General features: G+C 29.2%; 3 protein-coding genes across 5 annotated transcripts; 2 read left to right on the top strand and 1 right to left on the bottom strand.

Moving 5' to 3' along the window:
* The first annotated feature begins 1,577 nt into the window (after nt 1-1,577).
* Nucleotides 1,578-12,302, top strand: LOC122573103 (kinesin heavy chain). Of its 3 annotated transcripts, none has more exons than XM_043739060.1 (14): nt 1,578-2,477; nt 5,334-5,475; nt 5,588-5,761; nt 5,854-6,122; nt 6,212-6,458; nt 6,536-6,772; nt 6,846-7,192; nt 7,278-7,481; nt 7,563-7,706; nt 7,788-8,072; nt 8,157-8,342; nt 8,418-8,621; nt 8,729-9,023; nt 9,450-12,302. In XM_043739060.1, the coding sequence occupies exons 1-14, from the start codon at nt 2,319-2,321 to the stop codon at nt 9,524-9,526; spliced, it is 2,970 nt and encodes a 989-aa protein (XP_043594995.1). In that variant the 5' UTR covers nt 1,578-2,318; the 3' UTR covers nt 9,527-12,302. The 3 variants fall into 3 exon arrangements, with proteins under 3 accessions (XP_043594995.1, XP_043594997.1, XP_043594996.1); XM_043739062.1 differs by lacking the exon at nt 9,450-12,302 and adding an exon at nt 9,121-9,182; XM_043739061.1 differs by having other exon boundaries at nt 1,598-2,477; nt 9,392-12,302.
* A 675-nt stretch (nt 12,303-12,977) lies between these two features.
* On the top strand, nt 12,978-13,873 carry LOC122573108. The gene is made up of 3 exons (XM_043739068.1): nt 12,978-13,377; nt 13,470-13,661; nt 13,732-13,873. The coding sequence occupies exons 1-3, from the start codon at nt 13,298-13,300 to the stop codon at nt 13,853-13,855; spliced, it is 396 nt and encodes a 131-aa protein (XP_043595003.1). The 5' UTR covers nt 12,978-13,297; the 3' UTR covers nt 13,856-13,873.
* A 36-nt stretch (nt 13,874-13,909) lies between these two features.
* On the bottom strand, nt 13,910-17,755 carry LOC122573105. The gene is made up of 6 exons (XM_043739064.1): nt 17,115-17,755; nt 16,933-17,050; nt 16,287-16,643; nt 15,926-16,204; nt 15,538-15,836; nt 13,910-15,462 (listed from the first exon to the last, which is right to left on the bottom strand). Exons 1-6 carry the CDS (start codon nt 17,204-17,206, stop codon nt 14,643-14,645), a joined length of 1,965 nt encoding a protein of 654 aa, XP_043594999.1. The 5' UTR covers nt 17,207-17,755; the 3' UTR covers nt 13,910-14,642.
* Nucleotides 17,756-17,857: the final 102 nt, after the last annotated feature.

The following is a 17,857-nucleotide window of genomic DNA, read 5'->3' as shown; positions in this document are numbered from 1 at the left end:
GATCTACTATCATATAAAGAAAATTATAATAAGCAAACTTTTCTAATTTATAGAATAATTACAGTCTTACGAAAAATTAGGTATTCAGAGAAAGTGAAAATTTTAAACTTAACGGATGGTATCTTCTAAAAAGTCTAATTTAGTCGTGACATGTCATACAATTTTCTAAAAATATATCCCGAAAGTGTGTACAATTACATTTTTACGTTCCGAGATCTAAAGTTAAAGATTATCCATCAGGTTAAATGTGAAATATTTTTAATTAAAAACAATTTGCGGTATTTGACAATTTTATTTCTTAAATAACGCAAAATCGAGTTGGGGATTCATAGTTTCAACCAAGAAAGTTTGTCAATAAAGTTTTCAGTAGTTTCACACGTATGTTCATTATTATGTAATGGTTATACACAAGACAATACCAATACATTTTTCCATGGTCGATAATCAATTTGATGTTTTATTTTATAAAATACCAATATTCTTTGTTTCGCGAAAATATAAGATATTTGACAAATGTCTTCGTAGAAAAATTCTATGAAGACAATGTTGCAGTCTATGCATAAACATAGTGCAAAATCTGTTTGAAATGTTTGAATCAATAAATGTCAGGTTATGAAGGTCACGACAGGATGTAAGAACAAAAATAATGAGGGTAAAGAAAGGCAGCACCGTAGTAAAGTGCAAAAAAAAATCAATTACGGATTAGAACCAAGGTTTTTAAATATATTTTTAGTACATTTTCATACAATAAATTTTATATTTCAGATTATATACTTGTATACCAGTATCAAAATGATATTTATTTTCTTTTCTTAAAATCAAAAGAGAAAGAAATTTTGAAATTTAGTGATGATATGCTAATAAAGTGTTCCAAAAAATATATACATTTTAATTTACTTTTTACAATTTTTTATAATACTAAATTTTTGTGTATTTTTTTGTTACGACAAATTCATAAATCATTGTGTGTATATAGATAGGTGATATACATATATTTTCAATTATTACAAATATGTTAATGATAGATAAAAAGTTTTGTGCGCGAGAGATATAATATTTATTACACATATATATCATTTTAATATAATACTGTAGTATAATAATATTATTTTGTGATTGTATTTTAATAAACATTGGTATCTAAATAAATGATGCAATATCATTATCAAAATATTCCATTATTTTTTTACAAGTTGTATTTGTGAATCCTGATATTAGGAAGCATAAAATTTGAAATTGACCAATTTAATATGCATTCGTAAATTGTAGAAACAGCAAAATTTAAATTTCATATATCGAGAACTATTAAATGCAAGTGAAGTATGAATTACCTAGTAGAAAGATAAAAAATTAATTTTTAACGATATTGAAGATGAAAACATTAAATCCAATTGTCCTTCCTTCATTAAAAATAATTTGATGGAAGCTATATAATATGATTATAATTATTCGCACTATTTTATCAGGCAAACTAAGAAATCTGTTTAAAAAATATTGTCATATAACCTACAAAAGTATAATTACAAATTTAGATTCAAATTGAACGACTTAAAGCATTAGTCAACAAAAAAGCAATATTTGTAAACTAAATTAAATGAAAAATGTATTATGCAAAAAAAGAGGTTATATAAAATAATTACAGACATTATGCCCAAATTTCAGATATACCAAATGATTTATAAACGTTATAAGCAAACTATAATTGATTTTCAAGGAGGAATATTAGCGTCCTACAAAATGACCAAAAAAGTATTTGGCTAGAAAATGGAATAAGGATCCGACGCCCACGCAGGTTACAGCCCTGACAACGTATGTATGATATCCGCCGACAATGCTGTTTCGTGTGCGCAAACAGGCAAGTCGTACGGCGCGCGCGCACGTTTAGTTCGACGCGTTTGCGTTAAACTTTGTCTAGACTTCTCATCGATTGGTTTTTAGAGTACCCGAAGTATATTCAAAAAAATCACTTCCGTGCTTCAATATAGAGTAGTAGTAATGTATTAGTAGAAGAGGACTGGCCGCGTGTCACACCTTATATCGTCCATGTTTCTTCACCAGTCTAACATAAGTACGATCGTTGATTCTCACCTTTGCACACGCAAATCAACCCACCCGCAAAATCATCGAACAACGGCAGCCATCTTTGCTGGCTCCAAAACGGGCTGTGGTTTGTGACAGAGAAGACGGTAGTGGTTCTTGATGCGGTTCACGCGACCATCTCGTCGCCTATGCACCCTACGAGAGATCGGAAATCATTTTTAAGTGTGACTAATCAGAATAACTAAGGAACTCGTGTCACGAATTCGAGCTACCGAAATATGGCAATGGAGACGCCGAGGGAGCGTGAGATTGCCGCGGAGGACAGTATCAAGGTAGTCTGCAGATTTCGACCTTTGAACGACTCCGAGGAGAAGGCTGGCTCGAAATTCATCGTAAAATTCCCATCCGGCGGCGAGGATAACTGCATCTCTATAGGGGTACGTGGATTTTACACGCGTCATTCTCGTTTTTAGTTATCACATTTAGTTAACCGTGTTCAGCTTACGTGTGATGTCATCGTGCACAGCTGACAGCTGCTCTCTCGGTCCTTCTCTATATTCAGTATATTCTATCTGTAAACCGTCATGCTGTGCATTTAACGCCGATTAAAAGAATCCTTCGATCGAGACACAGGATGATTCATTTTTGTTATTTTCGGCGAAATGGAGATTTCATTCCGCCTCCATCGGTGCTTCGTCGAGCTGAACGATTTCCTCACGTTGACGCATCTATTTCAGCGAATGATTAAACCGTAATTTCGAAGTAGATACAGTACCGAATTGTCAACGATCGAACTTCTTTTTCGTTCATCAACGGTAGTCAATTGTCAATTTAACTACATATATATATTTTGTGGCGTTAAAAATTGTTGTTGGCCTCAGATTCGTCAAATACAAGTTCAACTTTGTGAAATGTTTGAGATCGCATTCGCTACAACTTAATTTAATGAACGATTTTGTGTTTCTTATAATTATTAAATTTTTGTAAAATATTTCCACTACCTATAGCCTTAATTCCTCCTTATCCTCATTATACCCTTGCAGGAAATATATGTACACTTCCTTTTGTATATATTACGATTTTATCAGCTGTACTAATAAATAAATTCCCATTTTATAATAAAATAGATAAATATATAGATTATCAATTCATTTAAGTGATTAGGACTTTTTTAATTGATAGCGTCAGAATTTTTAAATATCTCTCTTTCTATCTATCTCTTTCTTGCATTATGATCTTATTGCTTCTATATAAACAAATAATTTAATTTTTGTAATTGTATATGATTTTGTATTAAGAATATTAGACAGATATATAATTATATATTATGAATATTTGTTAAATTTATTATTGTAAATAGAAATTAAAACTATTCCTAATGATATTTTTACTTTTGTAGTATGCAATTTGAAATGATCCGACATGTATTTTTAAGTAGATACATGTTCATGAATGTACCATTTCATATAGAAGTCTTTTGATCTTGGAGTTCAGTAAAGATATCGCTATTGTTTTAAAAGGTTCCTGATACAAAGCTTCATTGAGTGCAATTGTTCCCCTTTTTTCCTATATTCATTTTTCAAAGGGACTTACAAATACATATGAAATATATAATTTTCCCTACAATATTTTATTTGTGTTTCACACTGATTCATGAAATATGTAAAATAAAAATAGAATTTTAATAAAATTAAGGTATTGTTACTTATTTAAAATTGGCAAACATTTGTCTTATGTCATTAATTTTTTAAATGAATATTATTTAAGTACATTTTGTTTAAAAGTTTCAAGATACCTAGTCAAATTTGATAAAAACCTAAAAGTATTATTGAAATCAATAAAATATTTAAAGTAATGCTATATTTTACAGAATTGCTTATATGTATAATAACAAACATGTTTAAAAACATAATAACTCTATACTTTACCAAAATCAATAACAATTAGTCATTTTTTGTCTATATATACCCTGTGTATCTTAAGTATCATATTTACTAATTTTGGTATTTTAGCAATTATTATTTTTTTAGTAATTTCTCTATTGTTATTTTTCTTTCTTATCTTTCATTCCCTTTATGTAATATTTCACTTCTGTCCGTAATTGTGGATATTTTTGTTTCGTACTTTTCGTCCTAACACACCCTATAGTATTCCGATAAGGTTAACATCAGGCAAGCTACTTCACCATTACATTCATTTCTGTTGTATTTGGTATTTCTTCTAGACATTTTTTACATATCTTCGCTAGATACATAAGATCATTATCGTGAATGAAATAGTTTCGATTAATGTAACGGAGATTACGTCCGTTTGTGCAATATACATAAATATCTTTTTCTTAAAATTTTTTATTTTTAACAAATTGCTCGTTGTGTTGTTTTCGGTCCAATTTCCAATTCGCTTTTATATAGGAAGCATTTTCCATTTTTATACATTAATTATTTAATTCTTGAATCAAAGAAAAGTGCGTCGCTCGGATTTAAAAATTTCAAATTCAGATTTATTCGTAATATAGTCTTCTAGTAATTATTGTTGATGATTTCTAACATACTAAAATCTTTTTTAGAGTTACGTACCTTCAAAATCTACTTTCCACAAATCGCGAAATTAGTTTCATTTGTTATTTATCAATTTTTGCTTTTGGAGTAGTTTTTCTTTTATTACGTTTACAAAAATCGATTCTCAACTATTACCTTTCTCATTTCAAATTACCTGTAGTTGCGAAATTATGTATCACAGACTATAGACAACGGAAGAAGTTCTCACTTTCTTCAAAATTTCTCTTGCAGAATAGCCTCTTCTCCTGATAAAAAGACTCTCTCAGAATACTTCGCTATACTCAAGTCTTTTCTCTCATTATTAATATGCGGCGTGCACACGAAAAGTATTCAAAACGAAGTGATTTCAACTGAAGCTTTGAATTAGCTAGAAACTCTAATTTATGTTTCTGTAATTCTATAATATGTTCTAAATATTTGTATAAATCAAAAAAATATGCGAACATAGTCATCGTGAATTAAAGGAACGGAAAAGAATATTCTGTTCACGGCTATATAATAATTCACATATATTTTCCATTTTTGTAAATTTTCATTATTCGGACAATGAAATATTTTACTGTCATATATCAACTAATGCGTACTAATACATCCGTAAATTGTATTAATAAAACTATGTAATTTGAACGATTTAAATTATACAAATATCATATGAAAGTTCATCAAAATATGGCTTCATAAAACTTTTGCGTAGTAGCGTATATTCTTTAATTTGATATTGCAATATTATTTTAGGGAAAAGTATATCTTTTTGATAAAGTATTTAAGCCAAATGCTACTCAAGACAAAGTTTACAATGAAGCAGCTAGATCAATTGTCACAGATGTGTTGGCAGGCTACAATGGCACTATTTTTGCATATGGACAAACATCTTCAGGTAAATTGAAATTTTATATTAAGTTAAATACTTAAATATGTGTTATTAGTTATTGATATCAAAGTTAATTTCTAATATGATTCTGCTAATGAAATATTTATGTGTGAATTAGGAAAAACGCACACTATGGAAGGTGTTATTGGAGACCCAAATAAACAGGGTATTATTCCCAGAATCGTTAATGACATTTTCAATCATATTTATGGCATGGAAGAGAATTTGGAATTTCATATCAAAGTATCATACTTTGAAATCTATATGGATAAGATTAGAGATCTTCTTGATGGTGAGAACATTATTATTCATTTCACTTATATATCTAACATGAAAAATCTTAAAATTGTTACTTATAATTTTTATAATGTTTTTCATTCTCAGTGTCCAAGGTGAATCTAAGTGTGCATGAAGATAAAAATCGAGTACCATTTGTAAAAGGTGCAACAGAACGCTTTGTATCTAGTCCTGAAGAAGTGTTTGAAGTGATAGAAGAAGGAAAATCAAATAGGCACATTGCTGTAACTAACATGAATGAGCACAGCTCACGTTCTCATTCTGTATTCTTAATAAATGTGAAACAAGAAAACTTAGAAAACCAGAAGAAGCTGTCAGGAAAATTATATCTTGTTGATTTAGCTGGTTCAGAAAAGGTGACTTACATCTACTCTATTAAATCTATCATTACATCTACTCCCTTCTCCTCAGAATATACCCCTTTTATGTTTATATTATATTTTAGGTTTCAAAAACTGGAGCAGAAGGCACTGTACTGGACGAAGCAAAAAATATTAATAAATCCCTATCAGCCCTTGGAAACGTAATTTCAGCTTTAGCTGATGGAAATAAAACTCACATTCCTTACCGTGACTCAAAGTTGACTAGAATTTTGCAAGAATCTCTTGGTGGCAATGCTAGAACTACGATTATTATTTGTTGTTCACCAGCTAGTTTCAATGAATCAGAAACAAAGTCGACTTTAGATTTTGGTAATAAAAGAGATCTTTATTTTCGTCTTGACTAAATATATGAAGTTTCTCGATTATATAGTTAATTATTTTCTTAGGTAAAAGAGCTAAGACTATAAAGAATGTTGTATGCGTTAATGAGGAATTAACGGCTGAAGAATGGAAGCGTCGCTATGAGAGGGAGAAAGAGAAGGCAGCTAGATTGAAAGGAAAAGTTGAAAAATTGGAAGCTGAATTATCTCGTTGGCGACAGGGTGAAACAGTTAAACTCGAAGAACAATTTAATTTGGTTGAAGCATCAGATGTTACAACTCCAATTAATATGTCCATTGAGGGTACTATACAATTTACTTTATAAGAATGAGAACGTTGTGACATATATTATATAATTTATAATGCTTTCCACAGGTAAACTTGACGATGGTCCAATGCCGGCCACTCCTGGTGGTAATTTGATGGCTGGATCTTTATCTAATGAAGAACGGCAGAAACTAGAAGAAGAACGTGAAAGACTTTACCAGCAATTGGATGATAAGGATGAAGAGATTAATCAACAATCGCAATATGTTGAAAACTTGAAAGAACAAATTCATGAACAAGCAGAATTAATTGCAACTGCAAGGCGTGAATACGAGAAACTTCAACAGGAGGTGAACCGAACACAGCAAGAACATGAACGGGCTAAGGAAGAAGTAAAAGAAGTTTTACAAGCATTGGAAGAGTTAGCAGTTAATTATGATCAAAAATGTCAAGAGGTATCTTATGTCAATAGCTAATTTCTTATATCATCTGTACTGAAAGATATAAGGATATTATTATATTATATATATATTCTTACAGTGTGATATTAAAAAGAAAGAAACAGAAACTTTGACAGAAGAACTTTTAGCAAAACAAACAACACTGAACAGTACTGCTTCAGAATTACAACAGTTGAGAGATATGTCTGCACATCAAAGGAAACGTATTGCAGAAATGTTAGCAAACTTCTTGAAAGATTTAGGTGAAATTGGAGTGGCTATTGGTGGCGATGAAAATCTAAAGGTAAAAATTTACTTACTACATCGTTTAAAGAATTTCTTATAATGCAATTACATAAAGTATTACAAATCTCATATTTTATAGGTTGTACCTACAGAAAGCAATGGTAAACTTGAAGAGGAATTCACAGTGGCAAGGCTATTCATTAGCAAAATGAAATCAGAGGTGAAGAATTTAGTACAACGATGCCAAGGATTAGAAAGTTCCCAAGTAGACTGTAACAAGAAAGTAAGCGTTCGATTTCGTACTCTTTGAATTCATTATATTTGATTTTTACAATATAATGCTCATTGGTCAATTTTATTTTAGGTTGCTGAATATGAAAAAGATCTGGCTGAATGTCGTTTATTAATTTCTCAACATGAAGCTCGTATGCAAACATTAACGGAATCAATGAAAGTGGCGGAAGCACGTAAACGTGCTTTGGAAGAAGATGTTGATGCTTTACGCGAAGAATGTGCCAAGTTGAAGGCTGCAGAACAAGTACAAGCGGTTACAAATAAAGAAAAAGCAGAAGAAAAGGAAGCAGCAACAAAGATGAGAGTAGCATTAGAAGAACAAATGGATCAATTGCGAGATGCTCATCAGAAACAAGTAAATATACATTTTACATTACTATATATTATTGTTATTATTATGAATAATTCAATGCTAAATATTATTATTAATTGAATGTAGGTCGCAGCGCTTAGAGATGAACTGTCTGAGAAACAAGAATTGATTAGTGAACTTAAAGATTTGAACCAGAAATTCACATTAGCTCATCAGCAAATGCAAGCCGATTATGAGCGATTGAAACAAGAAGAAGCGAACAAATCTGTAAAATTGCAAGAATTAATTTTACTTAATGAACGCCGTGAACAAGTACGTATAAATTTGACAAAAGATATAGAGCAATTAAAAGTTCAAATTTCTGTAATTACTAATTAATTTTTATAGGCTCGAAAAGATCTTAAAGGTCTGGAGGAAACAGTAGCCAAAGAACTTCAAACACTGCACAATCTGCGCAAATTATTTGTTCAAGACCTTCAGACTAGAATAAAGAAAACTATGATCGCAGAAGATAACGAAGACGATGGTGGATCACTTACACAGAAACAGAAGATTTCCTTCCTTGAGAATAATTTAGATCAGCTTACGAAAGTATGTGATTGAAATATTCAGTAATTAAAATTCGAAATTTGATCGCTGAATATTTTTAATGCGTAATTATACTCTCCATCAAAACACTATCTATATATTTTTAATAGGTTCATAAACAGCTTGTGAGGGATAACGCTGATCTTCGATGTGAATTACCCAAACTTGAAAAGAGATTGCGAGCTACGATGGAGCGTGTAAAAGCTCTGGAAACAGCATTGCGAGATGCCAAAGAAGGTGCAATGCGAGATCGTAAACGTTATCAATATGAGGTAGATAGAATCAAGGAAGCGGTTAGACAGAAGAATCTGGCTCGTCGTGGACCTAGCGCGCAAATTGCTAAGCCAATTAGAGCTGGTCAACACCATTTAACCAATGTTAATGCTATTAGAACAGGAAATCGTGGTGAGTAATAATTTATATAGTTATCTTTGTTATATATCATTTTTTTCAATGCATATAACTAAGTATCTATATTCTTACTTTTATACACAAATCGTAGGTTTGTTCAATTTTGCATAAAAGGAATCGATAAAAATATTATACATTTTGGAATATATTATTTAATATACTTAAATATAAATCATATAATTTCATATAAAGAATGAAAGATTATTTAAAAGAACAAACCTTACGAGAATTTTGATTTTAATTTTCAATTCTTTTTTAATAAGTGAGTATGGGTGATTTTATTTATAAAACGTTAATTTTGCGTTAATATTTTTGGTGATATTAGTTTTGATGTTTGTTTATTTTTTCATGTTTTTATTCAGATATGGGTAACAGCGTACAGTGATCGTGAGCATAATGCCAAACCCTTCACTTTTACAGAAAACGAATGCAAGAACGCTTTCATCAATGAAAGCAATAGAGTTCCAGAGACTCTAATTTGTAGTGGATACCCATAAATGTTACAACTATATAGTAAGGGTAATAGACGTAATATATCCGCAAGGAGCACCGCCAGTTCTTTTTATTTGTCTCGAAACAAGCATGTGCTTATTAATGCAAATAAGTGCATTAAGTTATAAAATTAGTGCTGCATGTCCTATCGATTTGTAAATAGTTAATTTTTATAAATTATTTAACTTAATATCATGCACGATAAATAAAGGTGAATGTCTATCAAATAATCATGCAAAGGCCTCTTATGAAGAATGTTTCAATATTTATTTCTATCAAAATTTTGTATACTATATCCTATGTCTTTAAAAAGACAAATGAATTCCATTATCATAGAATAGAAAATAAATTCCTGAAAGTGACACTAATGCAATTTGACTGTCTACAGTAGTTTTAATTAATCTGCTATCGACATTGAAGTTTCCCGACAAATGAGGCAGAACTATTTAAGATTTGGTAGGTATCGCTGACATGAAATGCGATTGGACATGCGGCTTTGAAAAAAACTGTAGGAATGATCGTGGCTTATAAGTATTTATAATTGTAAGAATTCTCTCCATTGCTATTAATACACTCGTGACAACAGATTTTTCGGACCAGAGAGCTCGCTTAACCGAGAGTGTTAAGTTTGTTGGCTATTCTAAATATTATTGAGGTCCAAGAACCAATGGCTTTATGAACATTTTCGACAGAAGAATTTCATCGCTATCCTCGTTCACATTTATTTTATTATAGTACAGTTTTCATTGCATGAATCTTTATATACTCATCTAATTTAAATTAATTTATTATCGCTTATTCTTGTTTATATCAGAGGCTTTTATACTACATTTAAAGTTCTGTAGACCAATGAAATTTGGCCTATAGGGTAAATCTTTTGTCTTAGATATACGTGTTAGTTTACGTTTCTTCATGTTGAGCTTATGCTCGGAAGTTACCTAGATGTATGTATACTGTACGTCTAATAGTGAGCTTTTGCACAGGTCTGCTTAAGTTCCTAAAACCTGTTGCAGGCCGCCGAAAATTCGCTCACACATGTATCTCTTTATTTTTCTGTGTAACAATTGAACGTAACTTTATACACATGCATTTTTTAGAAAACTCTATTCTTTAATCATATTTGTCGATAATTAATGCTTTTCAATGTGTACTTTTTATGTATTTCTTTTGTAATTGTTTTATTTATGGTTCTGATAAAAATGTACGAGCCACACGTACTTGATGTATTGTCCGGAGCAGGAGAATTCTAAACAATATTAATTTAAGATAGGTTTCTGTAAACTGTGCGCGATTAAATATTTGTTTGTGATACGTTGGAATCTTATTACGCATAGATTCCTTATGGTATGTAGGCAAAAAAGATTAACATTTTCTTTATGAATCATTGTCTCTCGTTGTTGTAGACAACAACGAAAGAAATCATGTTTCCATGTGAGATCATTTTTGTCATCTTCCGTTTTTTAACTTTTGTGATATCGAGGGTGAAATTGTGTTTGCTAATATGCAAAGACAAGTGCGTGGTGCATAATGAGTGCAATTATTATTGAAATATTTTTGTCAAATGTATGTAAATATAATCGTACACTATTACATTTATTTGGCAAATTAACAAAACAATTTTTGCAAATTGCCCTACGCATAAAAGGCTACAAGTATATATATTTAATGCAAAATACACTTAATATTACTGTTTCAAAGCCTTAACGATTATCGAAATATTGTCATACGATAATGTATTTTTCATTCTACTGTTCAACTAAGGTATTAATGTGTTCGCTGAATTTTTGATCATGATTCAATTTCTTTCTTAAGCTAGTGAATCGTGAAATAAAATATCAGCTTAGCCAGCTCTTTGATTGTGAGTTTCGGGCATCGACCACTTTTTCCTTATTAAATAACATTTATTTTTATAGAGTATTGTAAAGGCATTATTGATTTTTCAACATGAAGGAAGAAATTGGACGGTACTTATCGAATAAATCTTCGTTATGATTAAAAAGTGATGAAACACGATGATGACTAATCGAGTACTGTTACATAATAGCATAATGTAAATTATCCACGTAATTTTCGAATTGACATACGTGTTTATGTTCTTTTTTTACATTGTAATTCGTATGATTCGTTCGTATAATTAAAACGGGCAATGGAGCTTGAAAAAATTTGATGAATTTTATTGTACAAAAAACAAACTCCTCCAAAATCCATATGCTTGTCGGAAAAAATCCTTTTAATCGGAAATCTCCGATGTATGTGTGGGAGAAAATAGAAAAAATCAGAGTTATTATTATTTTCATAATACATCAAACATGTTTAAAATTATAGTAAAGAAAAGAAGAGAAGTAGTTAAACTTATAATGATACATTCACGCTGGAAAACAAGGATCACTGTTAATGAGGAGGTCTATAACCGCTACCGTTTTTTTGTAAACTGTACGAAGTATGCGAATGTGAAGGAAATAAATAAGTTGACAGATGTAGATATTCGTTTCATTGTTTTAGAAACATACCGAAAAATGTACAGAAAAAGTGCGACAAAACTCATGTAGTTGTATCACCTGCTTTGCTACACTATGCTTTATTCGAAAAATTATTATATGTTCCATACGTGCGCTTATTTAATTAATCTCTACATCATAACAAAATTACCTGCGTTTTAAAATAAAAAAAAGATCTATAATTGATACTCGATGGTGCATAGCGAAACCTATAAGTATCGAAGTAGGTTTACTATATAAAATAGAATAATAAAAAAGAATAATAAATTCTTTTTTCATTGCATGTCTCGTGTACATGTTATAAACATTCTTCAAAAGCCCTCAATCAAATTCAGGTCTACCTCATTCGAAGCTGAAAATAAAATGAAATAGAAATTTAAAAAATCCTTCTAGAATTAGATGATAGATTTGTATGCAGAGTCAGAGAGAGACCATAGCTTCAAGGTACCATAAATTATATTACATTTAACTTACACCCATATTTAATTGAAATTAATAAGAAGTTTATTATTATTAATAATTGACGATAGCTGCATTAACTTTTTAATAAGATACTACTTAAATATTGATTCTTGAATAGCATAGTTATTTAATAAAGTAATTTATATTACATGTATATTTGCATTTATTCAATATCAAAATTATAAATATCCAAATTTCCTTATTGATTTTATAAAACTCATATGAATATATATTAATTTACTCTTTAGTCCAAGCAATAATGAATTGCTTTATTCAACTAGACTTCATTATTTTATTTATTTTCTTATGATATTTCTTCAAAGATAAATATCATGAATGGTCTGAATGTTATGGACTGGAATGTGGAACAACAATGTTTAGACAACACATTGTCATTGACAGATGTACGAAAAAAATTATTTCCTACAAAGAGTAAACTTGATCGTGCACCAGTATTAAGTGAAAATAAATATACACCAAAAACATTGGTAGGTAATTGGTTTGAGCGCAGAGCATGTGACATAAGCCAACCCGATGATTGGAGAACTTTATATGAGATAGATTATAAGCCTCATGTTAATAAAACTTGGGAAATAAACCAAATTGCAAAGTGGGAAAATAAACTTATTCAGGAGGTATATAAATATATATATATATATAAAATATAATCCAAAGTAAATTATAAAAGACAAATGATACATGATGTAATTTTTAAGTGACTTTTAATTTTTACAATAATATTTTGAAATACAATTTCATTGTAAGGGTTTACCTCAAGAACAATTTTTTGATCATAAAAAGGAATATTGTAGTAATATGACAACAACTTATGATTTGTGTTATAATATTTTACCAAAAAGTTTTAAGGGACCAAAAATTAGATCTTATAATGCAAGGTATATATCATTTTGTGTTAGTCATAAGTAAATTATCTCAGTGCTTTAATGTTATATTCATGTTTTATAAAATTTATATTTTGTACTTGGAGACAGAGGAAATGGGTCCCTGAACAGGATTTGACGAAAAGTTTTGGTACATTAACTCAATTTGGCTTAAGAGAAGCATTAAAAGACGAGTTGTACAAAAATTCACAAGAAGGAATTGCCAAATGTCAATGGTGGTCTACTTATAGGGAAGAAATTGGGGAGTTAAAGCTATTAAATATTGAACAAGATACTCAGTAAGTTATTATTTAATTTAAATTAAACCTATCAAATATATATCTTGATTTATATTTATTTTCATTGAAGATTTCACAGACGAAAAGTGAATTTTAATGTGCCAGATCTTAGACATTTTGAGCGTAAATTATCAGATTCTGAACAGCGTTTACATTCATTGAAAGTTAAAAATTCAGTGTCACATGCAAATTGAGAATATGATAATATAAAATATATTTGTCCATTAATTAATTTGTTACAAATTTTAACAAAAATGTAATATCTCGGTTGAAGATATTACAATATTTATTTTATTAAGTTATTTTAACATCACATCTTAACACAATAAACATCATATATATTCTTACAAATACACAGAACACTTTAAATTTCATTACTTATATATATATACATAACTTTTTGTGTTCAAAACAGCTCTTTTTCGTATTCACAAATATAATAATGAAGTTAAAAAAAATCAAATATTATCATTACAAAGTGAACGCAATCTCACATTATTTCATTAATTCTTAAATTTGTTGAGTTACATATATATCTTACTAGTGAACACACACGGAGAACATTTTTTTATCACAAGGTTGACAGTTTAGAACGGCAATAATTAATTTTCCGTCAAACCAGTATTCTATTTTCCACTATTATGCGTTCAACTTAACATTATTGTTCAAATTTGATACTTTATAAACTGTGTATAAAAAAAATAATATTTATTTACAATTATTTATGTGAAATAAAAAAGTGAGTGATAACAATAGAAAACTTTATACTGGCAGTACATCGCTTATTTATAAATAGGTTGAAATATTATTGATTACTATCCATTAAAATAGAAATGTTTAAAATGCTATTTTTTAAAATAGTAATCAATTGTTTGAAAAATAGTGATTAACTTATTTTGTAACTAATAACTAAAATACGTATAAATGTATGCGACAAATATAAATTTAGGAAGATCGTAAAAAATGTATGATATACCCTATTTAACGTAACAAAGTAGTACATAATACTATTATATTTAATACAAGTGAACCACATAAAAGAACTGGTAACCAAACGGGATTTGTTACAATTGTGGCGTGACTAGGAAACGGCTGTATTTCAGAAGGACTTTTAATATCATTCATATCCATGTTTTGTCCTTGTGAACATTGATCTATAAAAGTTGAATTATTTCTTTTGTTATTTTGAGATAATAATGTTTGTGGTGTACAAAGATTGGTTGATGCAAGTTTCATTGTTTGGTTATTAATTGATTGATTTCTTGATTCCGACAATGGAGATTGAGGACTATATTGAGAAAAAGACCCAACAGGACTATTAGTTTGCCTTAGTGTATAACAGGATTGCGTCGCATCTGACATAACTGAACATTGATCAAACTCATGTATGGATGGTTCTCTAGATGGGCCAAAATTAGAACCCACAGAACCAAAACCAGAACTTTGACTGGATGATCTGGACAATGATGGTGCATTTATACCTTCTTGCCAATAACCACCAGCTATCCAGGATGTTTGCATAACTGATTTTAGTTTTGGTGGTGATAAAATATTCTTTTTACCAGCCTTTTTAAAAAGCTCAGAACTCTTTGTGCTATACACTTTCGTTTCAAAAATCTTAGGTATTTTAGTTGAATATTTTGGTTTATCTTCGCCCAATGATAATATGCTTAATGTCCTCAAACTGTCATTCAATGAGTAATTGCTCTCTATCATACTCTTCTTATATACAGGTGGAGAATTGAATATTGTATTATTATTGTTAATAGACATTGGTGAACACTGTGATGCCGCATTTGTGCTATAACATAAAAAATTATTTTATTTTTTGTTATATATAAAATTAGTAAAAAATTAAAACATTAAAATTGCTTACAATAAACTTTGGGAAATTGTAGATTTATAATTTATTGAATTTTCCGCGCAAGGAGACATATAATCTTTCATTGTATTTGGTGTTAACCAATTACTGGCAGTTTTGTTTATATTATTAGCAGTTTTAACATTGACATTAAGATTGTGCTTATTATTTGAAGTTGCTGTACATGAATCAAATAATACTGTATTTTTTGGAGAAGATTCAATTTTTTTAAATGACATATTTTTATTTACTGTACTTTTATATGACTTAGGCATGACATTTATAAAGCCTATGATTGAGATAAATAATATCATCTAAAACAAAAATAATTAATGTTGATTAATTTAATGTACTAAAATTTAATTATTAATGCAGTATATTTTATATTAATTTATTAGCTTACCATATGATACTGAGTTATATATTCCAGAACAAACCACGAATTCTGAAAATCTGTTGTAATTAATTTTATGTCTTTAAACGGTAAGAGTATAATCATACAAATCCATAAAAACATAAGTAATATATCAGAACTTTGCTTTTTTGTAGAAGGTATCCAACAGGCACAAAATTGAAAAAATAATCCTCCAATTGGGAAGAATATGAATTCCATGTTATACACTACCATAGATCCTAATATAGTTGAAATTATTCTGCATATTAGTTCGGAATATTTTGAATTCTGCAAAGAATGAAACAATTACAGTGAGAAATGCCATACAAACCTTATTATTTGTTGTAATATATTTTATTACAATACTTACATTAGCAATTATACAAAATGGTTTTTGTTTAAATAACAACATTTTATATTGTGCAAGCCATAATGCTTGCTTATATAATACATTATTTACTGTACTTTTACATTTTGCACACAATGGGTATTGTTGTTCTAAGCTATCTTTAAACTTTTTCATTTCATATTCATAATTTCTTTCATTTTTTGGTACATAATCAGATAATTTTGATATTTTTAAACTTTCATTCATGTTACATTGTTTGCAGAGACCATTATTTGCACCTTGATTGGTTCTTGTACCCTGGTTGATTGTACAGTATCTTTTCATTTCATGTGAAGATGTCTTGTATTGTTCTGGTATAGTATATGCATAATCACCATTCTAGAATTTGACATGGAAGAAAATATAGGAATAATATTCCAAAACATATATGGAATTGTAAAAGATATCACATAGGTAGCCTGTTTCTTATGTTAAGATATTCCAATAGCTTTAAAAATATTTAATAAATCAATTAATTCAACCTGGCGAAATAATCAAAATACATTATATATAAAATTTCATTGATTTAAAATTTCTGGATATGTCATATGTATGATCTTCAATACCATAAATTTATATATTTTGAATAATATGGTCCACTGCATATTAATTGAATAAATTGACTTACCTTAGAAAAGCCATTATATTGTTCACAATATGGACACATCCACCAATTTAGTTGTTGCCGCCAAATCTTTATATCTTTGTTGCAAAACCAGCAGTTTACTTTTATGGGCCATCTTAATCTAACATATAAAAAATATGATATAATCATGACTGTAATTAGAGGGAAACAGAATAAATACCTACTTAAGTTTTTGGAAAACGGTGATAACTGTGACAACTATTAATAAAATGATGGTAAATATCGACATAAAATTGAATAATAAGTCAAATTCCATGTTTTAAGTGAAGAACATATAAAAAGTGAGAGCAAAGTTCATCTCCCGCCGACCGGTTAGAGTATCTTCACCTTAACCTATGCAGTCACGTGGCGCACTAAATTTTCACGTTCTGTCTTATACGTTGTATATTTTGTCCTTGTCATAAAAAACACTCTGCCTCATGCGCGTTAAATTTTTTATAAAATTATAAATTAAGTAAATTGTAGCATATTAATATATACATTTTCCGCGTCGCCGCCTATTTTACTCCATAAATTTTTAAGCGTATATCAAAGTATCAACTATACACCATTACTATTAAGTCTTACCAACCTTATGTGGAAAAACATAAAATAAGTATAATTTTGGAGAAATAAATTACAAGGCATTGAATAATAAATTCTAAGCAATATCTAATTATTTCTCGATTACTTCAGTAATATTACTCTAGAAAATTATTTGTAAGTTTGATAAATAAATAAGAAACTAAATTGACATTACAATAAAATATAAAAAATAATTATTTTACATTAACTAAAACTAAAAAGAAGGAAAATGTATATATGAATATCAAAATAATTATAATTTTATGAAATCATAGTCGTAAAGGATAATTTACAATGAGCGAATGTAATCGATTTATTTTATTAAACGTTTAATAATTTGTTT

The sequence above is a fragment of the Bombus pyrosoma genome, linkage group LG11, assembly GCF_014825855.1.
Source record: "Bombus pyrosoma isolate SC7728 linkage group LG11, ASM1482585v1, whole genome shotgun sequence".
In the NCBI taxonomy this organism is placed as follows: domain Eukaryota; kingdom Metazoa; phylum Arthropoda; class Insecta; order Hymenoptera; family Apidae; genus Bombus; species Bombus pyrosoma.
Note: the sequence above shows the minus strand (reverse complement) of the source record. Positions and strands in the feature narration are given on the sequence as shown.